A 22402-nucleotide genomic window follows, 5' to 3' on the forward strand; every position below is an offset into this window, starting at 1 on the left:
TTTACACTGAAACGAGGGAGGCTAACTGAGAAGTTTAGAAGTCCCCACCACGCACATCAGGTCTTGAAAACAAGGAGGTATATGTATAGAGGTAATCTGAGTAAATTTACAACCCCTTGTCATTTGGCCCTGTCGCATTGTATGACACTGGAAAAGTTACTTAAACTCTCTAAACTTCAAAATCCTTATCTGTGAAGAGGGGATCATGGTACCTACCTTTCTGAGAATTTCAATGAGCCTATTCATGTCAAATTCTTAGAACAGAAGCTGGCATATGATAAACTTTAAAAAAATACTTACTAACTTTGTTATTATTTCTACTAATACATCCAACTTCAAAGTTTCTTTTGTCCTATTCAAGAATGGTTGAACATTTGTCAAAAAACGACAAAGTACTATTTTCCTGACATTCTTTATTTATGATTTCACGGCCTCCACAATGCATTTCCACAAGCACAGAAATGCCATTCTGTGACAAATGACATTTGAGAATTACTATTTTCATATCATCCCTGACTCTTTCTCAACATCTTGGTACTTACTATAGAAAGTAACTCAAAGCCAGGACATCATTTCTTGTGAGTAATGTTTGTTACAGCTGTAACAAACCACGGAGGAACATGATGGCAATGTTGAAGGACCTGGTGGTGAAGGCTTCTCTGTCTTAGGCTGCTCTGCTCCTGAGAGGATGGACCAACTTCAGGTAGTGGACAGACCACATAAACAGGGAAGGATGTGGAGGGAAAGATTTGTTTGTGACTCAGCGGCATTTATTTATTTATTTTTTTAACATGTACATCGAGACACTAACAGTGCTAGATAGCTCATGGAAAATTCCCTGTGTTTAACATGTATCAATTAATTCTCAAAATTGTTTACTGCCTGCCCACAAAGCAGCATGATCTTGAGTAATCGATTTGAGATATTAACTAACCCGAGGCTCCATTCTAGCTCTTTCAGTTTTCTGAGTCAACTAGGAGAACACTGAGGAGGGTTTAGTTGAAAATGAAGAAAAGATTTAATTAGTAAAGTTAATACAGATTATAGATCAGCAAAGTCAGTGTATCTGAGTGTCTGTGCTGCACAAATCTCTAGGCTCTAGGGCTTAAGCAAAACACAGTAATGCTTCATTTAGTAGGATTCTTGGGAATCAAGTGGTTTCATTTAAGTGACTTTTCCATGTAATTCAAGTTTATTTAGAAAAAAACTTTAAAAATAAATCATTTAATAGACATCCATCTTGATATCTTATTAAATCACCTTGTTAAAAATCACCTTTTTTTTTTTTAAGATGAATCAGTCATTGTTGTATCAACTATTCCATGGTTGGTGTGCTGGGAAAATGGGTCTCAAGGTGTGACCCATGGAGCCCAGTAGGGAAATCAGGTGGGCTCTCGTTAAAAATCAGACTCCTGGTTCCCACCTCAGACCTCATGAATCAGAATCTTTAGGTGGGATCCAGGGTTCTCCACACTCAGATGGCTTCTCAAGAGGATTCTTGGCCTCAACCAGGCCAGAGAGAGCCTAACTCAGGGTTAGCTGGCTGGATAGGAAGATGTCCTTCATTAATGGAAATGCTGCCAGTGGCCAGCTATCTTTGCATGCCTGTTTGCTACAGGGCTTCCATTACTTTCCTTTTACAAGGAAAAACCTTTCAACAGTGTATTAGCTTTAAACCTGCCAGTCAACCTGCACAGGATCCTTCCCACTGTGCTGGTGCTGTGATGTCTACTTTCCATCCACGAGCCTTTTACCATCCACTCAGGCTCGGGGCCCTGAGCTTGAAGTATACAGTGGTAGGATTCAGGCACCTGGCCCAAGGACCCCATGCTTGAGACCAGCCTTGCCATTTCAGAAGAACACTCAGAACACTCAGAACACTCAGAACGAGGTAGAGCCGGCGAAATACTGAAGCGTGACTACATATTCAGAGGACAGACACATTGATGGGTTGGTTTGGTGAAAAGAAAATCCAAATACACTTTAAGGGTGATAGTCAAACGAGCCATTGGGGTTAGAGAAAATGAGTACAGAGGATAGAGAATGTGCTAGAAGATGTGGCAGCTACTTAGCTGGATCTCCCTCACCACAGAGACTTTTTCTCCCACAGCAACTTAGCACTACACACAGATCCACTTATTGGATTAGGAGGAACTCGGGGCGGAAGTAGTGAGAGGAGCATTGACTCTGGCATCAGAGGGCTTTGATTCAAACCGTGGTTCATATATGTGGCTGTGGGCAAGTCAGTCAGACTCATGGTGCCTCAGTGGTCATAGCTGTAAAGTGGGACAAAGCATTCATGCCTCATGGAGCTACTGTGTGGCTTTAGTGAAGTAATGAATAAGAAACAGTGTTGTACACTCAAGAGCATTTTACAAATATTTCATCAGAAATAGTCTGCATTCTGTACATACTTAAGCAGCTGCTTACATCTCTCTATAAGACAGATTGCTAAGAAAAACCCTAAGTTGAGAAACAATTCAAAGATGTTAAATATTGTGAATAAATGAACCTATCATATAGTTCACTCTGGAGTTTAAATAACTGCTGTGTTTTTGTACTATGAAAAAAATGTATATTTTAAAAAAAGAGCAGCATTTTGACTTTGGTACAATTCATGTTTAACATTCTCTTAAAATATGCTGTCCTTATTTTATCAATTGAAGAATAAGTTAAAAAGTTGATCAAATCTTCATTTTATTTTCAAAACCTTCTTTTCTTAACATCAACTTCTTAATGCCCACTTTACTTACACAATTCATTAGTTGAAACTGCAGAATGGGGGGGGGGGGGCGAGGGGAGGAGAGTGGGGACATTCCAAGGAGAGAACAGGGACAAGTAGGTCAATATAGACTATAAGAGGTTTTGCCCCAAACCTAAAACACACTAAGGATAGGGAAGATGGAGTCCAACTTGGGAAACCTAACCGTTGTTTGCCTTTACATCAGTACTTTTAGCTGTTGTTACTTTTTTATTTTGAAGTGGAGGACGTACAAACTTTTTTTTTTTTTTAAGGCAAAGCTAGTTCTTTCGGTAGAGAATTAAAATTAAAAGCAGACAGAGGCTGGATAATAAGTACCAATAAAAGCTTTAGCTGACATAGCTTCAATTTACAAATCACTGGCTTTTCCTGGCAGGGCTTGGGAAGGGAGGGTGAGGAAGTATCGCCTACACAGCCTGGATGAGGAAGACATGGAAAGCTTTAAAATTAAAGATGCTTTAGACTTTTTATTTTAAAACACTTGATTTGTGGTGACTATGATAAAATTCCAGTGAAACCTGAGTATGCTATGCAGTCTCTGGAAACCCTGAGAGCAACTATGTCCTTACCAGTCATATCTGATTTTGACATTAATACTTCATTAGTGGGAGCCCAATCCATAATGTGTGTGCAAAAAGATGTGTGGTTTAGAATCTGCATGCATTTCAATTTCTTTTTCAACTTGAGCAACAGGAGGTCCTAGTGAGATCATTGAAAATAAATTTGTAATAAGGAAATAATAAGAAGGCAAAGGGATATAGTTTGATTTATGGCAACTGATAACTACTTCTCAAGAAATTTTAAGGACAAAATTAGGGCTAACAGGAACCTAAATACTCTTGGTTCAGTTTGTAAAATCTGGAAGATGAAACTTAGGCACCGATGAAATTGCTAGACTTAGAGAAAAGAGTCGAGAGAGACAGTGCGGGGAAGATTTTGACAAAGTATGCTAAATAGCATGAATGAGAATTAGAAGTGGACATGAACACAGGACAAGTCAGTAGCGCCAGAAAAAAACCTCCAAGATGAGAGATCAAATATCAGCCTATGGGATGCTTCAACCAAACCCAAAGGCCCTAGTGTGGGGTAGAAAATGTGGAGTCTGTCCCCTCTGAAGTAACTGCTTTCTCCCTCTTTGATTCTTTTGGGAAAAATTTTTTTTCTACATTCTCACTGGTGCGAAACAAAGAATACGGTCCTTCTAGGACACGACTGAGGGTGATGGGGAGAGTTATCTTCTTCCTTTCTCACTCTTTTCCCCTTTCAGGAAAGCATAACTATGTTTATTCCTGTTCTCTTGGAACAATGAAGACTTTCAAAAGAAACATGCTCATCTTTCCTGATTTTGGTGAGTTTCCTTCAGGCGTTATTTTTGATCCTTTTATTCCTCAGTGACTTAACCAACTCACAAGGCTCTCCCTGCTGATGGCTTTTGAAGGTGACTTCATCCTCCAACCTCCTCCATCCTGCTGCCCTATGACGTCGCCTTTGGAAATGAGCTTCCTATCTTTGCCTCTAAAGCCTGTCTCCTCTCTTGCCTTTTCTATTAAAAACAAAAATATCCTCCCCATTTTTGTCAACTTAAGAGTTTTGTTTTATCATTGTATCTTACTTTTGACCAAATCTTATCTGTTCTCATTCTAATCTGATTAATTCTCATCATTTTTTATACATGTTATTTTAAATCGTGCACATGGCACATGATTTAAAAGGCACCAAAAGGCATACAGTAAAACTCCGAGTTCATTCTCATCTCTGCTTATCTCATCTCCTCTCATGGCGTCCCTTAATCTAGTCCTCTGCCCCGAAGTAATTACTATTGCCAGGTTCTTCTGTATCTTTTCCCCACTAATTTAAGATGAAAATATTGAAAGAGAACAAGATCCTAAAGGTAATATATTTTACTTTACTAGCTTCTTTTCAGCTTCCCTGTCTATTTGAGAAATTTCTTCATTTATTTCCCATGCATTAATCTACGGGCTTTTCATATGGTTCTTCCTCTCTGTATGTGGGTATTTTCCAAGTCTCTTTGCTTGGACCTCTCTCAGAACATGAACTAATACCCATGAATAGTTTTTGCTTGTAAGAATGCAGAGTCTCACCTCTAAAAGCTCGGGGGGTGGAAAAAAACTATTTAAAGGAACAAAGCAGAAAAAAAATGCATCCTTCAATTTGTTTATATAATTAATCTATCTTAAGAAGTATCCCTTATTCCAATGTCAGCAGTCACCAGAAGAACCACAGTAAGGAATCAACATCTAAATGACAATGGTTGTCTCAGAATCACAGCTGGGGAGTGAATTTAAATAGATGGATGGACAGATAGAAGGGTCGTTGGATAGAAAGCCAATCAACTGTGAAGTGTTACCAAGCCCTAAAATCATATTTCATTTGATGGGAACAACAGAAGCCTGATTAATGCATGTGGGAATTTCATTTCAAAGTTATACTAATGGCCTTTCAAGGACCTGCTTCTTCTTAGTGCTCCCTGTGTTCATGTAAAATTGGCAAGTTTAATATTTTAGGGCTCCTATATATGAGTTTCATTTATCTTATGTGGGATAATGATTTAGTGTGAGATAATTGCTGTATCAAGAAATAGAATTTTTTCACTTAGGATACTTTTATTATACCTGGAATTGTCCTGAAAATTTTATATTTGAAGGGTAGCACACATACTTAAAGCTGCTCTCTGCTTAAGGTTTTAGGTTTTACCAAAAACTCATTAAAGAAGGCAAAGGGAAACCACTCTTTGAGAGAAATTAGTGGAAAGTGGTGAAGAATTTTGCATGCTTCAGTGAAGAGAGCCACCACTGACCAGGCCATAAACTGGGTACCGTGAGGGCCTCCAGTGGCTAGTTTCCCTCTTAGATTAGGATTATATCAGTCCTCTGGAGACCAAGGAATCATTAAGTATCTCCTTTTTTAATCTCAGAACTTTGAATGAAAAGCACCAGTTTTCCATCGACTCATTCTTTTGATAGGCCAAACACTAAAGTATGGATAGATGTAGGACTTGAGATACAAGGGAATTCTGAGTTTTACTGAGAGAAAGAAAACTATAAAACCAATGACAGTCTATGACTCCACTATGGGGCCAATACTACTTGGAAAAATCTTGTTAGAAATGCTTTATTGGGGGTTCACAAAAATAATTCAATCATTTTTTAAAAATGCGATTCAAAATCTTTCAATATTCCTTGATGACAAACAAACATAGAATGCAGGATTTTCTTAAAGCAATTGTGATTTAGAGCTTTCTTTCTGAAATATTAACCCTCCATAGCTGATTTATAAATTCAGTCTGATGTAAAAGTGACAATTTAGACAACCATCAAATCACTATTTTTCTGTCACTGAAAAGTCTGGTTGCAAAGAAGAATATATTTGAAGGAAATTCTTTCTGGCTTTCATAAAAGAAACTTACAGTACTATAAAGCTATTGACCTTCAGGGAATGGTACATACATTACTCCTGTTTGAAATTAAATAATATCTATACTCTATTTTGTGTATCTAAGTAAATCATTTTTTTAAAATGGTAAAACCACTTTTGAAAATAAGAATAATAGTATAGTAAGATAGATCCCTAAAGCGTAAGCATTTTAAAATGAGAGTACCAGGCCAACTTGCTAGGGTCCAACTGTCTTCTATTATACTAAATTCTAGAAGATGGTAAAAATCGCAACTAATTTGTCATGAGAAAATAAGAAGACTAGCTGGGAAAGATGATATTTGAGCTGTTAACCAAAAGGAAGAGGGTAGTCTAGAGACTTATATAGCTATGACAGACTTGGAGACAAACTAGAAAGATAGAAACTAGTAAATCAAACTACTTAAACACAGTGATTTTCCATTTTAACCATATCTAAGATGACACCTTCTTCAATAGCTACCAAAAGCAGACAGAGGCAGATGGAACAGTCTGTGACTGCTGGGGAGGCGTGGGGGTTGGAGTTTGCTGGTCCTGGGCACCAGCCATCCCTCTGACCCTGCAGCCAAAAGCACAACGTGATGAAATACGGAAATAATGAATCCACCCAACAGATTCTAGCTGCTGAGGCACTGAGGAGCCCTTGTCATGAGATGGGCTCACTGTACAGCCGCATTTTCACCTGGAACCTGATGGTTCTACCCAGTAAAATCTGTATGTTTTGTACATTATTATCCATGAAATTCTAGAAACCAGGCTTGCATATGACATCCAGTGCACATAAGTCTTATAGGAAGAAAAGCCAGACAAGCTGGCAAAAGGAAAACTATCCTGGGCCAGATCAGTTCACACTTTGATAAGTCACTTTTGTCCAGAGTCCACTCTGAAACTTGAGAGTTAAGTAAGCTTTCCCTCCAGACAATTAGAGAAATGCCACATGCAAACATTCGACATTTATCTCAAGACAAACAGTCCTCTCTACCCCTAACCCATGAAAAAAAATCCATTTTAAGTGGACATTAGCTTTTACAGTATTACATGTTTATTTTTAAAAACCATACCAATGTTTACTATTCTTACAGAAATTAGATAATATAAACTAGAAATTAGTATGTGATAAAATCAAATGACCCTTTGCTTGCAAAGCCTGAGTCTCATTTTTATTCAATGGCATGATTAAATTTCATTCAGTAATATAAACATTTATAAGGTGCATATTATTTTTGTTTATTATGTATTTGGAGTTCTAAGGAGGGTCTTGAAGAGTTATTTGCACACTTTGTGCATAACTATTTATAATTGCTAAGATGTGGAAGCAATCCAAATGTGTCCATTGATAGATAAATGGATAAATAAAATGTGACATATACATACAGTGGAATACTACTTAGCCTTAAAAAAGAAATCCTGCTATATGTACAATATGGATGAACCTTGAAGATATGCAAAATGAAATCATCCGGTCACAAAAAGACAAATGCTGCATGATTCCACTTATATGAGGTGTCTAAAGGAGTCAAAATCATAAAAACAGAAAGTAGAATGGTGGTTACTGGGGGCAAGGGAGAGGGTAATGAGGAGTAGTTGTTTAATGGGTATTACAGTTTCAGTTTTGCAAGATGTAAAAGTTCTGGAAATCTGTCATACTACAATGTGAATATACTTACTACTGAACTAGACACTTAAAAATGGTTAAGAGGATAAATATTATTTTGTTTGTTTTACTGTAATTAAATTTTTTTTTAATTCCCCAAACTTCTAACCTCAACGTGTGCTAGAGGTGCCTATAAATCAGGAACCAGCAAACTCTCTAGTGAAAAGGGGCAAAAAGCAAATATTCTGGCTTTGCAGACCACACCAGTCTCTGCCGTAACTACTCAACTCTGCCACGGAATCTTGAAAGCAGCCACAGACATAAGCAAATGGGTATGTTGTATTCCAATAAAAAGCGTTATTTTCAAAAACAGGTGACTGTCCTGTGGGTCATGGGTTTCTGACCCTTTCAAAAGCATTAATATCTAAATACGAGATAAGTATTATCAGTTTGTAAAAACGACAGGCTCCTCTACCCAAGAATTATGTATGAAACATTTTTCTTTTCCAGAGTCTAATATTAGCACAACAGCAACAAGACCAAGCTGACCCTGCAAGACCAGAACTTACTGGATGTGGGAGGAAAACACTACACCGGCAAAGGACATGTTAGCCCTGCTCCAGTCTCTACCTCTCTACAGAGGAGCTTGATCTTAGAGCTTAATCATTTAGATAAAAAATAATAAAAATGCTACAGCTGGACGAGAGCGGGGTGATCCATCATCTAGTACCTATCTCTCCTTTAGGGGATGAGAACATTGTAACACACTTACAGACCTATCGGAGCCGGCACGGCCATGGCAAGCAGGGCTGGGAACAGAGTGCAAAGCCATCTCAGCTCTGGGTCAGGCACCTTCATCTTCTCTGTTTCCAGCCGGCTGGCCAGCCAGCCAACCATCAGCTCTAAGACAGTTATCTGTTTCATGCATGTTATTCCAAATGGTCTTGGCTTGACCCTAAAACTTATTTTTTCTATTCACCAAGTTCAGCATGGGAAATCAGTGAAGATACACGAAGCCCCAAAGGCCTCGTCTCATGAAATTCAGAAATGAAAGCAAGGGTGTAATTATTTGTTCCCTTCTCAGTTGCACCATGTGAAAATGGCATGTTTTTCCTATGGCATTTAGGTAGTATAAAGAAACAGCAACCCCAGGGTGGGGTGTAGCAGCTACATTCAATCTTCTTGGGCACCACAAAAAACAGGAGTCCTAGTTAAACAACCAAAACAAAACAAACAACAGCACACACCAAAAACCCAACAAATGAAAATGGAGGGTTACGAAACAGATACAAAAAAAGAAAATGTTAGCTTTATAAAAAGGAACCTCCACCTCATCAAAGAATGTAAACCAGTGCATGGAATTTTAGAACTGGAGCAGACAGAAGAAATAATGGGTCAAGCCCATCTCTCCTTTTATGTATGAATTAAGCAAAGCCCAGAGAGTTGAGGTACTGCTTAAACAGTTGGTCCACTGTATGGACCCAAACCTGGAATTCTCCATGCTCACTCAACACAATTTGTTGGGGTGATCTCAGCCCTTCCCTTGGCACTAAGCCAAAGCAGAACGCTGATTTAAGCAAGAATGTTGAAAGGCTCCCCCAAAAGGAAAGGCCTTTATCACAGAACAGAGAAGTGGCTGAGTAGCAATACTCCTGCATTATTACTTGGCGTCTCCAGCTCTCATGGGACCTGCCTTCCATTGCTAAAAGAGCCTGACCTCTGACAAAGACCAATGATTTCAGCAGTAATTAATGATACTGTCAAATTAATTAACCCAAGTCTTTGTCCATAGGAAAAAAAACCCTCTAATGTCAATACTGCTGCTTACTAGTCCTTGACCATAGTCTGTAGCCCCAAACCTTCAGCTGAGACACAGGGACATCACTGACTGATGACCCTAATAAGGCTCTATCTATTAAGCCACCACTGTTTGTTAATAAACCTTCTTAAAGTAACACATCCTTTGATAACATGACTTTAGTGAATTAACAGCTCTCCAAAATCTAACGCTAGCTTAAATAGATACGAACCTGAAAATGCCAGTGTGCATCATTCACGTCCCTACCTTTTAGATACTCTTTTGAATTATGGTGATGAAACACTAGACAAATGCTGTAGGATTTCATTAAGCCATTTAATAAACGGCCCTCATTAAAACGCCAGTTCCCTTGTCCTTGTCTATAAGGACTCCGGCTCATACGAATGCCCACATATACATTTCTATATCATCTCTTTAGAGGATTCAGAACTATTTTCTTACACCTAACACAGCTTTTATTCCATTTAGAATAATTACCCTCCATCCCATTTCTGACTTTCGAGAAAAACAAGACACTTAATTGACCACAGGAGGACTCTCTCAAGGGCATCAGGCTGCAAAAGCTCTTCTGTGAGCTCACAACGTAAGCTGATGTAATCTGCTACAAGAAGCTGACTTCTATTTTTAAATTATACCCTTTTACTCTGCCTTCAAAGGGCACATATATCACACGTGGTAACTGCTCATAAAACACTTCACGGTGTAGTCTCCCGTCCATTTCCCTCCTGGGGTGAGTCACACTGTCAGGAGGGCCTTCCAGCTGCACATAGCCACCCAGGTCCGCCCGTTTAAATTCGTCCACCATTTCCTATTATTTGGTCTTTAGGAGAATAGCTACATATAGCCACACTCTCCAGGTGTCTTATTTATCACAGTAATTTTGATAAGGAACAGATGACTAGCAGGGTCCTTCTTGAGGGCTGGGATCAAGCTTTTTCACGTCTTTGCATTTCCATCCCCAAATATAGACACTTAATAAATCCTTATTAATGTTGCTGCTGAGAGTTCTGTCATCTGACCTGTGTGCTTCAAAGGGTGCCAGAATGGAAACAGATTATTTGCTTTTTTAAAAAAAATTTTTATTCATCATTTCAGTCAAGCTTGCTGTGTGTTATTTAAAAAGTTTCTAACATTTGGGAAACACTATGAAAAAAGACTTGATTGGAGGTGAAAGTACACTTGATCGATCGATCTATCTATCTATCTATCTATCTATCTATCTATCTATCTATTTATGCTTATTCTGCTCATTTCTACAAAGAACGAAGAGCCCTGTAATGAAAGTGGTACTATTACGGAGTCTGGGATAGAATAGTATATTTCTTTGGTCTACTGCTCTCTTCATTCCACGAGCAACCCATGTCTTGTCTGGGTTCATACAAAAGCCTTTTGGCAGCTCTTCCAGACTCAAGGCTTGAGTCTTTCCAATCCCTTCTCCACATTAAAATCTGAGTGAGCTAGTGAGAATACAAATTCAACCATGCCCCTCCCCTCCTCAACACTCTTCTACTCCCCGTCAGCCCTCTGAAAGATGTCCCTTCCGGTTTGGCTCTGCTTACCTTTATAGCCCCCATCGTTTGGGCACCACCATCCCATTCCCACACACACTGTGCCTCCTGTGTTCTGGTTGTAAGGACCTTACAGGTCCCTAGAGGTACCCTGTTGCTTTCATCTAAAGGACCGTGTCTAAGTTGCTTCCTCAGCCTAGAACTCTATTCTGCCATCCCTATGCCCTCCACCCAGCTCCTTCCCACCCATCCTTCAAATCTTATTTAATTGCCACTTCCTCTGGGCAGCCCCTCCTTGGTGCGGCAGCATGTGCTGTGACAACGGTTCATCATACTGCATTGCGCTTATTTGCACCATCCCCAAGTGACTAAATATGACAGAGGGCAGTGATCATGTCTGTTTATTCACTACTTTATTCTTCTATGCATGGCCCAGCACACAGTGGGGCTTCAATATCATTGGCTGGAAGAATGAATAAATGAATTAAAAATACTGAAGAATGTAATCAGGGAGATCACATTCATAAAGTATGAATTAGAATTTTGTCTCCTCAAAAGGTGTGAACTTGAAGAACAGAATGTATAGCAAATTAGTACTTTAGTTCAGAATTCATCAGTTGAAATGTGGTGGTGGCAGAAGGAGGCTCTGAGGAAACAGAAATTCCCATCCCACAGTGACTTCTAAGAGCCACCTGTAGCTGGACTGCTCACCAGAGGTCTCAGAAACTTTCCTGAGAGGTCAATGCAGAGCTGTTTAAAATGGAATCCTAACTGGGACAAAACACAAAAGCTTTCTCAAAGTTCAAGTTCAAGCTATGAACTCCAAGTGAACAGCGCACTCCACAATTTAAATTTATTCCAAAGGGGGCAGCAAGCCTCAAATTAGTAACACTACTTCTTACCTGCAAAACCACATGTGTCAATTTCCAAATATCATATGGTCATATCACGTGGTGAAAATGCTCTATCAGTTAGATAAAAATGCACTTGGCACTTCAAACTCAGGGACTGGGATCTGGCCATCAATATGAGTGCTAACTTGGGGACATGCACTGCTCTGGCCCTGGGGTTATGGCAGTAAAGAGAACCAGTCCAGGCTCTGTCCTCACAGAGAGTCCAGCCTCATCAAATATATACTTGTATTTGACCTCTTAAAGAAAAAAATTCTTTCCCTAAATTCTAAGTACACCATGTTCTGCTATTAAATTAAATCCAGCACACATGGGACTTCTGCATAGCAAAGAATTTTTTTTAAACCATATTTTCCAAAGTCAACAGATTGATGACACTAAAGAGTGGGTAACATTTCAACATTCAACCCAAATGACGAAGGGCTTGGTTTTTCATTTCGTCCTTACACAGCTAGCAACCACACTCTAAAACAAAACCAAATAAAAACAATTCCACGTGAAACTCCCCTGCCTTTCAGAAATCGGATGTTTACTTTTATTATCTGGCACATAGAAGGTGCTCAATAAATGTCGAATGCATAAATCACAGGAGAGGCATTACTATGAAAATGCCCTTTTCAATCTTAGGTATGTTCTTCAACTTCCTTTTTTTCTCTTAGGAAAAAAAAATCATATACAGGATAAAAATTATGCTAGTTTTCTGACTTTCATTTCCTGTCTGACCTTGGGCCTATCACTTAAAAGAAGTATCATTTTCTTCACCTATAAAATAAAATCTATGCCTTGGTTATTACAAGGCTCAAAGGATATCATAGATATAAAGCGACAGGCGCTACACCCCGCAGATAATGTTGGTGTGGTTTTTTTTTTTTTTTTTCCTTTTTCTTATTTTAACCTCTTCACACCATCCCCCATCCTCCTCCAATCCCCAAATAAAGTGTCGAAGACAAACCAAATTACTGGCCTGATAAGAAAGTCAGGAAATTTCAAATGTAGCCTGGGCTCACCAACATCTAGCTACTGACACTTGAAAAGTTTAATTTACTATTTTGGTGCCTTGGTTTTCTCTTTTATAGAATGAGTGAGTTTCACTAGCTCATCTTTAAAGCACTCTTCAGTTCCGATTTTCCATGAGCTCAGAAGACTGCCTTACCAAGAAGTTAGATGCTGCTAACACATTAAGGTCATCTATTATCAGAACTAAAACGGACTCTGATTTCTTTCATAGACAGGGATTCTAAATCACAAACCAGAATAAAATGACTTAAAAGAATTGGTAACAATCTAATACCGAGATTAAGAATTGGTGACACTACTTTTAAGCAACAGAAGTTCTCTCCTTTTCCCCTCCTACACATCCCCATCCCACACATCCAATGCAACCCACGTGGCCAACCTCCTGTGTACCACTGGGCTTCCCATTCACAGCTCCACAATGATGTGCTGGGAATCTAGGGATTTTAAGCAATATCAATGGATCATTTTAAATGAGTAATAGACAGTTGACACAATATTATGTCAAACTTAACATTCGGTTGATTTTTTTTTTCTTTCACACCCTGAAATATATCCAAGCCGACCAAAGAACTACCAAAATAGTATATACACAACAAAAACCTCTGAATTTTCATACTCAAGGTATGACTGCCACCTAGTGGTAAGATGTATCCTTGTATGACTATATCTCTAAAGAGCTAAACTGACAAAAGATAATTAAAACCAAGGGAACATTGTTCCTCTGCTGCTCACTAGTTATTTCAGGGAAATTCAGGAGCATACCCATCTCCTCAGATATGTATTTTCCTCAGACAAATTTCTGAAGTAGTCTATTATAGATGGAATCAATGCCACATTATTTAATCCTACAACTAATCCCACTGCTTCTGAACCATTTTGCAAAACAAAGGAGCATTATTATTCTGTTAATTTTAATACTCATTAGCAATTAAAAAAGATTTCCCCAATAGTCTGTTCTCACCTTCCAGTTTTATTTGATCTAATCGTGATTTTTAGTTATGCAAGAAAAGCATTTAAAAGTGACAGCCTTATAAAAAGTGTACATTATATGAAAATCTGACTTCAATTAGAACAAGTTACTAAGTCCCAGCAATTTCCAGCTGTCTCTTTGCTCTTATCCCTAGAGAATTATATATCACAGTAATTGGTATTCTGTCACATAAAAAGACACCAGCAATGATTAATTGCATCCTTGGTGCTTTTTGAGTCATGTCTTCTTCACTGGAGGGATTCTAATCACACCTCATTACCTTCCAGCAGGTACCCCTTTTGGTAACCCTCATCAAATCTCCTACCTTCCTGAACTTCTCCATTTGCTTGTAGAGGTCTGGATCAAGCTCCTGTGACACGTCCTTCATCCATAATAATGCCCCTCTGTATTCAGTCCGGCACTGCTCCATGCGGTTCACTGTCAGCCAAGTGTCCGAGATGGCCCGATGTCGAAAAGTCTCCACTTCTTGGTGAAATCGACACAAAGGATTCCGCAAGGCCAACCTAAACCAGAGGATAAAGCCACGATCTTTAAACTAAGTGGCCCAGCCATTTGAATCCCTGACAGCTTGCCAATCTTAAACTCATGAGCCTAGTACGGTGCCTGGAACATAGACAATGCTGCAGAAACGTTTGATCAAATGAGTCAACCAGAGATGATTACCCACGTGCTGATCCCTTAGATTACTGTTACTTAACTGTACTATTAGAAAGTACTTCCATCACTATTATTGGGGATGGCATTGTGCCTGGGCAAAGAGTACTGGTTTGAAGCTAGAACCAGTCTTGTGTTAATAGAGGAAGATCAAGGTGTTACCATTTCCCATTTCTACCCCTGGCCACTCCCTGCCGTCTGCTCCTCTGAACCCTGGTTCTTTGAGGAGGGATGGACCTGTTCATGATTAGGGTCTCCCTGGCTGGGCCATTTTGAATTACTCTCCAAAGGCCTGGGCATTTGCTGCTTGCTCCAATAGTCAGAGAATGATGCACAGATAGAAGCATTATTAAATGTTCTAGGAATGAGGGAGAAGTGCATGTACTGAATGCATGCTTACCATGTAGGCATTTTCAGATAAGCGATGTGATCTGATCCTTACAAAAAAACAGCACTTAAGGATTCTGCATCAGAAATGAATCTGAATTCATGAATATATCATGAACTGGGTATAAAATAATTATAATGTTGGCCATAACATACTATCATTTATTCACCAAAAAATAATGTTTGATGCACATCAAACTTTAGCTAAAATATCTATTTTGAGGATAAGGGGGGAATACTGCTTATTCCACTCTCCTCGGCAACGCAGGAAATGTCAGCTGAATTACAATCTTAAAATACAGCTGTTTCCATGAAGTTGCGGAGAAAAGGTTCAAGATACAAAAATGAGATGACTATTTACATTTCAATTTAAATATAAACTTATCCAGGGGAAGGGAACAATGGTGTTACCGAGCGGAAGTCAGCTCTTAGAAGTTCCATCAATGTGTGCAATGCTTTCCCTGTGGATAGCACTATAAGATTACAGGTAAACTTTTAAGAAAAAAACGTTTTACTAGTTTCTTTAGTTTTCTTTTCGTCTATAAAGTAATATTTTAAATACTCAGCAGTTCTCTAAAAACAGCTGGCTCACATCATCCTACCTAGGTGTTGCAGGATGTTTTCGAAGACATATTGTTGTGCCATAATGTAAGCCTGTGCTTCACCGCCACTGGATTAAATTTACTACTCACCCCGTTCATTAGATTGAATGAGCAGTTGTAGCAATGACTAGCAAAGAAGTCAGTAAAACAAATGCTGGCGTGAAGGTTTATAAAACTGAAGACTTCTATTTAAAGGGAGATATAGTCCTCAGCTTCCCCTCCAAAGGATCCCATTTATTTTTGGACCCTTTTTGATTCCCTTGGATTTTGCCAATTTTCCTAAACTGTCTGAAAAAAAAAGTCTTGTGAATAAAATAGTTCTGATTTCTTTGACTGTTTTAAAGTTGGAAAGAAACCTTTGAAGATCTAATGACATGATGATAGATACTAAGATCTTGAAGAAAAGAAAAAGGCATATAAAATCATCTCACTTTTCCCCCTGTAACTTGCTTCATGTAATATCAGAAAGGCAAAAACCTTCATTTGTGGTATAAGGGACTGAGTCTAGACCAAGGAAATACTCAACCACCGGAACCATCAACCTTTAGTGACAGACTGACTGGCCAATGTTTTCATTCAGGAAAATCTACCCAATGTGAATAATTATAAAGTGCATAACTTCAAAGGCATTTATCTTTTAGTAGGAAAAGGTGAAAGCAACCGAAATAGTGGACAGGAGGGCTTGGGATAAATGTATCATAGCAAACCCGGATAACGAAATACTATGTTGTAGACGTTTTTTAAAAAAATGTATACATGGACATAAAAAGGTGTTGGTGTTGTTTGATCGAAAAATCAATTTTATAATACTATATAAATACCATATAAAAGTTGTATGATATGATGCTGTTTATATTAAAAATAGATTTTGGCATATTCCAAATTATGTCTATTCAACTTCATGAGAGTTTTATGTAATCCTCCTACTTATTCTTCATGTTTAGAAGGACTGGTTTGGATTTCATGTGCCTGGTGAGCAGCTGAGTGCCATGAAACCAGAGCCACCTTCCAAATTGCAAAGTTGTCCAAGCTACATTAAATGATGGATATAGGGCAGTTTGCTGGTTTATAGTAGCGATACTTTCAGGTATTGTTTGCATTGTTTTTGTTGATTCTGATTTTTTTTTTACTGTTTTTGTCTATATCCAAAGGTTATATTGGCTAAACTTAAGGTACCATACGTGTGCTTTGTGAGGTAATTGGTACACAAGTATGAAAAGGTATCACGGGACAGTCACGGTATAAAATAATCATGTGATCAGTAACTCTTGAGTGATTATGTCCAGGGATTTGGCTCTTTCCTCATAAATGAATGTTAATGTTGGTATACAGGTCTACATAAGATTTTTCATCCTGATATAAGTGATCATTATATGTTTAACATTTGAGAATTAATGAAAGATTTTTCAAGAATCGATTATTCTCATAAAGCTGAGGAACGTGTATATGCATAGAACCATCAAGGGGTTAAAAGTGGATCTCTATTAGTAAAATTTAGGTGTTTTTAAATTTTCTCCTTATGGTTTGTCTCTGTTTTTAAATTTTTCTGGAATGAGTGTGAATTATATTTATAAAGAACAACAATTATAAGATTAAATAGGAAAATTCAAGATTATAAAGAAACACTTTTCTTGGAAAATGGGTAGAGAACTATTAGAAATGGTTTCATACAACTAGGAAAGTTGGCCTTGACCACAAGGTCAGTATCGAAATGCCGTTAGGAAGAACCAAAGTGCCCAGGAATAGGACCACTAAAAAATGGACATGGTTGGTCTCTTTTTTACCCCACCTTTCTTGACTTTTCACTTGTATAACAGGCTGATGTCCTGCTCTTGAACCACAGGGAGAAAGCAGTAAGAAGAAGTTAACAGAAGAAAATGTTGGACAATCTAAATAAAATTTTCATAGCCTGAGTACTTTTGGAAACTTCCTATAAGCCTTATTTAGGTATAATCCTGCCTGAGATGAGTGACATTTTTGAAGGCTTGTTAGTTACTGGGGAAAGAAGAGGAGAGAAGGAGTGTCAATTTCTCAGATACAAAGTACAACTGTATGCAGGGGCTCCTGCTTATTCTATACGGACCATAAAAATGAGTCATGGGAGTATTAAAAAAAAAAAGAAGTCACTCTTTTACCGCAATTTCCTCCGCATCAGCTTCTCGAACTTGAATATGCATCAAAATCAACTGGGGAGCTCATTAAAATGCAGACTTGGATTCAGCAGTCTAGGGCTGGGGCCTAGATTCTGCATTTCTAACATGCTCCCCATTGAGGCTGCTGTCCAGGGTCTGAGCAGAATGGTTCCGGGGATCCTGAACAACACCTCCCTAAAGTTAATTGGTCCACTGAGAGCAGAGAAGGGATATTTCCACCTGGTCTCATTAGGCTCCTGCTTTAATCAGCTGCTGAAGGGGACAAACTGATTGCTATGAACAACGCCGAAGGTCAAACGGAAGCCTAGGACAGCAATCAGTGATTGGCATATAAAATGCCCCCTATAGACCAGAAAAATATGAAAAAAAAATTTTGAAATTTTTAATAGGGAGGAAAAAAAACATACCTGTTATCTTAATCAGAAAGTAAATACAAACACTAACAACTGACAGCAGTGTAGCTTCTCGGTCTCAGGCAAGAGCCTCCTAAACAGCACTGGACGATTCCCCTTCATGAGTGAGTGGGTCCCAGATTCTCAGAAGATCCCCCAAACAGAGCCCCAAGGAAGGCCACACACCTTTGCTGCGAAGAAAAGCAGAGGGCCTTTCCAGTCGCTTGCATCATTTTTCCTGCTCTGGTTTTATCTTGGAAGCCTTGGGATCGGAGAAATTTTCCCAGTTCATTCTCTTCTTGAGACAAGACTGGTGAAGAAAAGACCAAAAGGGGATGTGAACAATGAGCATTTTTATTACAGAGAGAAAGAGATAAATCACAAAGTCCTGTCTCTTCTAAAGTCAAAGACAAGATGAAATTAAACCCAAGTGACAGGCTACAAGGTAGGCTCCCTACCCCCTCCATTTAACTTTCATGCTGTTCTTCCATTTACAAAACGAAGGATCAAATTCACTTGAGTACATCTGTCAGTACGTTTGGTGCCCTGTAATCAGAACCAGAAAATGACCTCTGTACTGAAAAGCGAGCCGATAATGTGCTGCTTCTTTGAGCTGAAATAAAAAAGTTGAGTTTGTCAGGTACGACTGTGGGAATCTTTTGCAGCGGCTGCCTATAACATAGGGCCAGTGGCGTCCTGTTATTCTCTCCTGCTGACTTCTTGATCTCCCCTTTCTGAGTTACATTCTACTTGATTGTAAAGCAGTTCAAAGGCTTTAACCATGACTTTGGTTTTTGGGTGGAGGTAGGGGTCGGGGGGTGAGGATGGGTAGGTAATTAGATTGATGACTTGGATTTTTAAAATACAGAGCTGGAAACAAATCTGACTGAACTGGTCATGCCTAATCTGGGCTTTGTTTTTTAAATTGATGTATAATTGACATGTAACATTATATTCGTTTCATGTATACAACATGATGATTCAATATTTGTATATATTGGTCCTTATTTTTAAAGACAACCTCAGATGGCACTATTGGTGAGACAGTGACTGGTACAAGCTTTCAACAGATTGATTTGGCAGTAAATATAAAAAGTCATTGAATTGTGTCTTTTGACCCTGTATTTCTGTTAGGAGTGCATCCCAATGAAGTAGAAAAATGGGCAGAAAGATGTATCTACAAAGATAATCATAGCATCATTATTTAGAACAGCCAAATGCTATATTTCCCTATAGCAGAGAATGACTTAATCAACCCATCGCAGTGTACCCACACAAATAAAAGCCACTGGTCCTGAACACACATTCACCAACAGCCATGCAAGGAGCGACATGGAGCTTCCTAGAGTGTTTCTCTCTCTCTCTCTCTCTCTCTCTCTCTCTCTCTCTCTCTCTCTCTCTCTCTCTCTCAACACAAGCATTTATTATGAACACACTTCGAACACTACTCTTACTTCACATTTCTGTATTGATGCATTTACACATCATTTGTCTCTAAAAATGCTTTTTAACTGCTACTAGGGTTCTTGTCCATTTTCATGAACCATCCAGACTTGAGAATGCACCCCATTCCTGACACAACCTCTCCAATAATAGTTGTAGAATGTTAGCCGGGAACCACAAATCCAAAGGTGAAGGTTAAACTCTCTATTGATTCCTTACTAATTTATGGCTCTGGTTCATTCTACACTTTCTAGAGAAGAGGCTTTTAGAATCCACTCTTCCTGAGAGATGAATGACTACCCTTCTTCCTCTTCCATCTCTCAAAATTAAGTTAATTGGTCAAAGTCCAGCGCCAAAGCTATTTCCTCTGTGGAGCAGTTGATCCCCATTTCTCCATGACAGCCACGCCCCTCAGTATCTGGTATTAGAGTGTTTGTGGATGGGCGTGTGTCTATTTCTCATGAGACTCTCAGCTTTCTCACAACAGGGTCCTCATGCAAACTATGGATTCCCCAGGTAAGTGCTTGTGGAATTGATATAACTATAATTTTTGCCTTGTTATGTCTGTACACTCTATTTTACTCTAAATGCTCATTTGATTTTTATACCATGTAGCTTTTAAAAAATTCCTAGAATTATAAGCAGTTTTGTTGTTTTGTAATAACTTCCGTTTCTCCTTCTCTCCATTTGCTAACATAGACTCACTCAGTTCCACAGTGAATCTTTCTTTATGGAGAATAATTTCACATTTTGATTCATAATAGCATGAGGCTACAGTCACCTTTTTTACCTTGAAGCCTCAAGTCACATACAAATGAACACATTTAGTTCAAGGCTAAGAAGAAACCAAGTCATGGAACCTGAATGATTACTGATGGGTGAAATGTACACTTTCCTAACTAAACTTTAGTAGGTTGAAGCATTTGAAAAATAATTTTTGGTTATTACTTTATGTATTTGAGGATTAAGCTTAGGGTAGTAAACAAATTTTATTTTAAAAGCTAAACTCTGATTAATTGGCAGTGCTGCTCAGAAGGTGACAAAAATGTTTGAGTTGGCATCAGGCTCCAGACTGAATTACTTAGCGATGAACATCATTTCCGAGAAGAGGTGTTCATTCTTTAATGTTAATTTTAAAATTCAAATACTGAAATTAATTTATAGACATTTACAATCCTTCTAAGGTAACTATTAACTCAAAAGTTTCTAAGTTTTCACTTAATTGGGGCTTAAAAATTCAGAGACAAATTAAAAACCTATTCATATTTAATTGCTGATTAGATTTTCAGATGTGCCCTAAAAAGGCAACTAAAGAACTATAAAACCAATTAGCTTGGCAGCATCAATTCACTCAGCAAAGATTTGTGGATGATCTAATATGTATTTGGCACTGCTCTTGCCAACTGGGAACGTAATGATGAACAAGACACACGAGGTCCCTATTCTCATGGAGACTATGTTCAAGGAGCAGAAGACAGAAAATGAAAAACTACGTAATCGCAAACTCACTCCACCCTCTCCCCTAAAACAAACAAACAAACAAACAAAAAACAGAGTAATAAGAGGGGGAGTAAGAGAGATTAGTAACTGTTTTGGGCTGGTGGTTGGGAAAGGCATCTCTGAGCAGGTAACCATTAATCTGAGCCCTGATTGACTAGACGAGGCCATTCTTGAGATGAGTAGGAGAGAGACACTACACTCAAAATAAAGAGTGCAAAAAGCCTCAGATCACATGGTGAGTAAGGACAAGAGTAGCTGGAGGGGTCGGCTGGGCCTGATCATGTAGGAATTTATAAGTCATGGTATGGAAGTTTGGATCTTACTGTAAGTGCTATTGGAGGTTTTTCAGCACAGAAATACTATGACCCAATGTACTTTTAAAAAACTTTTAATTTTGAAATAATTTTAAGCTTATAGAAAACCTATCAATGAAATACAGTTCCTGTATCCCCTTCGTCAGCTTCCCCTAATGTTAGCATCCTACATAACCATGGCACAATCGTCACAACTAGGAAATTACATTGGTGCAACACTCTTAACTAAACCACGGCCTTATCTGAATTTTACTAGCTTTCCCATTAATGCCCTTTTAATGTTTCAGGATCCGATCTAGGGTCCCACGTTGCACTGAGCTACCGAGTCTCCTTAGTTTCCTCCAGTCTGTGACAGTTCCTCAGTCTTTCTTGTCTTTCGCAACCTCGATACTCTTTAAGAGTACTAGTGAAGTGTTTTGTAGAATGTCCCTCAATGCGTGTTTGACTTCTCACGATTAGACTGGGGTTACGGGCTGGGGAGGGAAACCACAGATGTGGAGCGGCCTCCTTAGTGCATGGTATCAGGGCTACATGATATAACACTCATTACCACTGGCAATGTTCACCTCAATCGCTTCTTCAAGTGCTGTCTACCAGTTTTTTTTTTTTTTACTGTATAATCATGATTTTTTTTCTTTTCATAATTATTAAAAATCTTGAGGGAAATACATGAGACTATACGAACATCCAATTCCTCCTCAAACTTCCATTCACAAACCATGCCATCTTTTAGTGAATCTTGCCTGCCACAATTCTTACTGTGGTATTTGTCTCATGGTGATTTTGTGGCTCCCTCATTCCTTCTATATTTATTGACTGGAATTATTTTATAAGAAAGAGCTGTCTCTTCTTCTCTGTTTATTTGCATGTAGACTTCATGGATATTTATGGGTTATGGTCCAACACTATTATTACTTATTCTGT

At 38.6% G+C, this 22402-nt stretch overlaps 1 protein-coding gene across 9 annotated transcripts in view; it reads right to left on the reverse strand.

The window, feature by feature from the left end:
* Positions 1–22402, reverse strand: part of ICA1 (islet cell autoantigen 1) — a 130723-nt gene that overhangs the window by 83048 nt on the left and 25273 nt on the right. For all 9 annotated transcript variants that reach the window (XM_016133673.2, XM_016133666.2, XM_016133670.2 and 6 more), the window contains exons 5-6: positions 18408–18531; positions 14338–14536 (exon numbers count right to left, since the gene is read on the reverse strand). In XM_016133673.2, the coding sequence (XP_015989159.2) occupies positions 14338–14536; positions 18408–18531 (323 nt within the window). The remainder of the gene's footprint in view (positions 1–14337; positions 14537–18407; positions 18532–22402) is intronic.

This window comes from Rousettus aegyptiacus, unplaced genomic scaffold (genome assembly GCF_014176215.1).
Source record: "Rousettus aegyptiacus isolate mRouAeg1 unplaced genomic scaffold, mRouAeg1.p scaffold_m13_p_13, whole genome shotgun sequence".
NCBI lineage: Eukaryota > Metazoa > Chordata > Mammalia > Chiroptera > Pteropodidae > Rousettus > Rousettus aegyptiacus.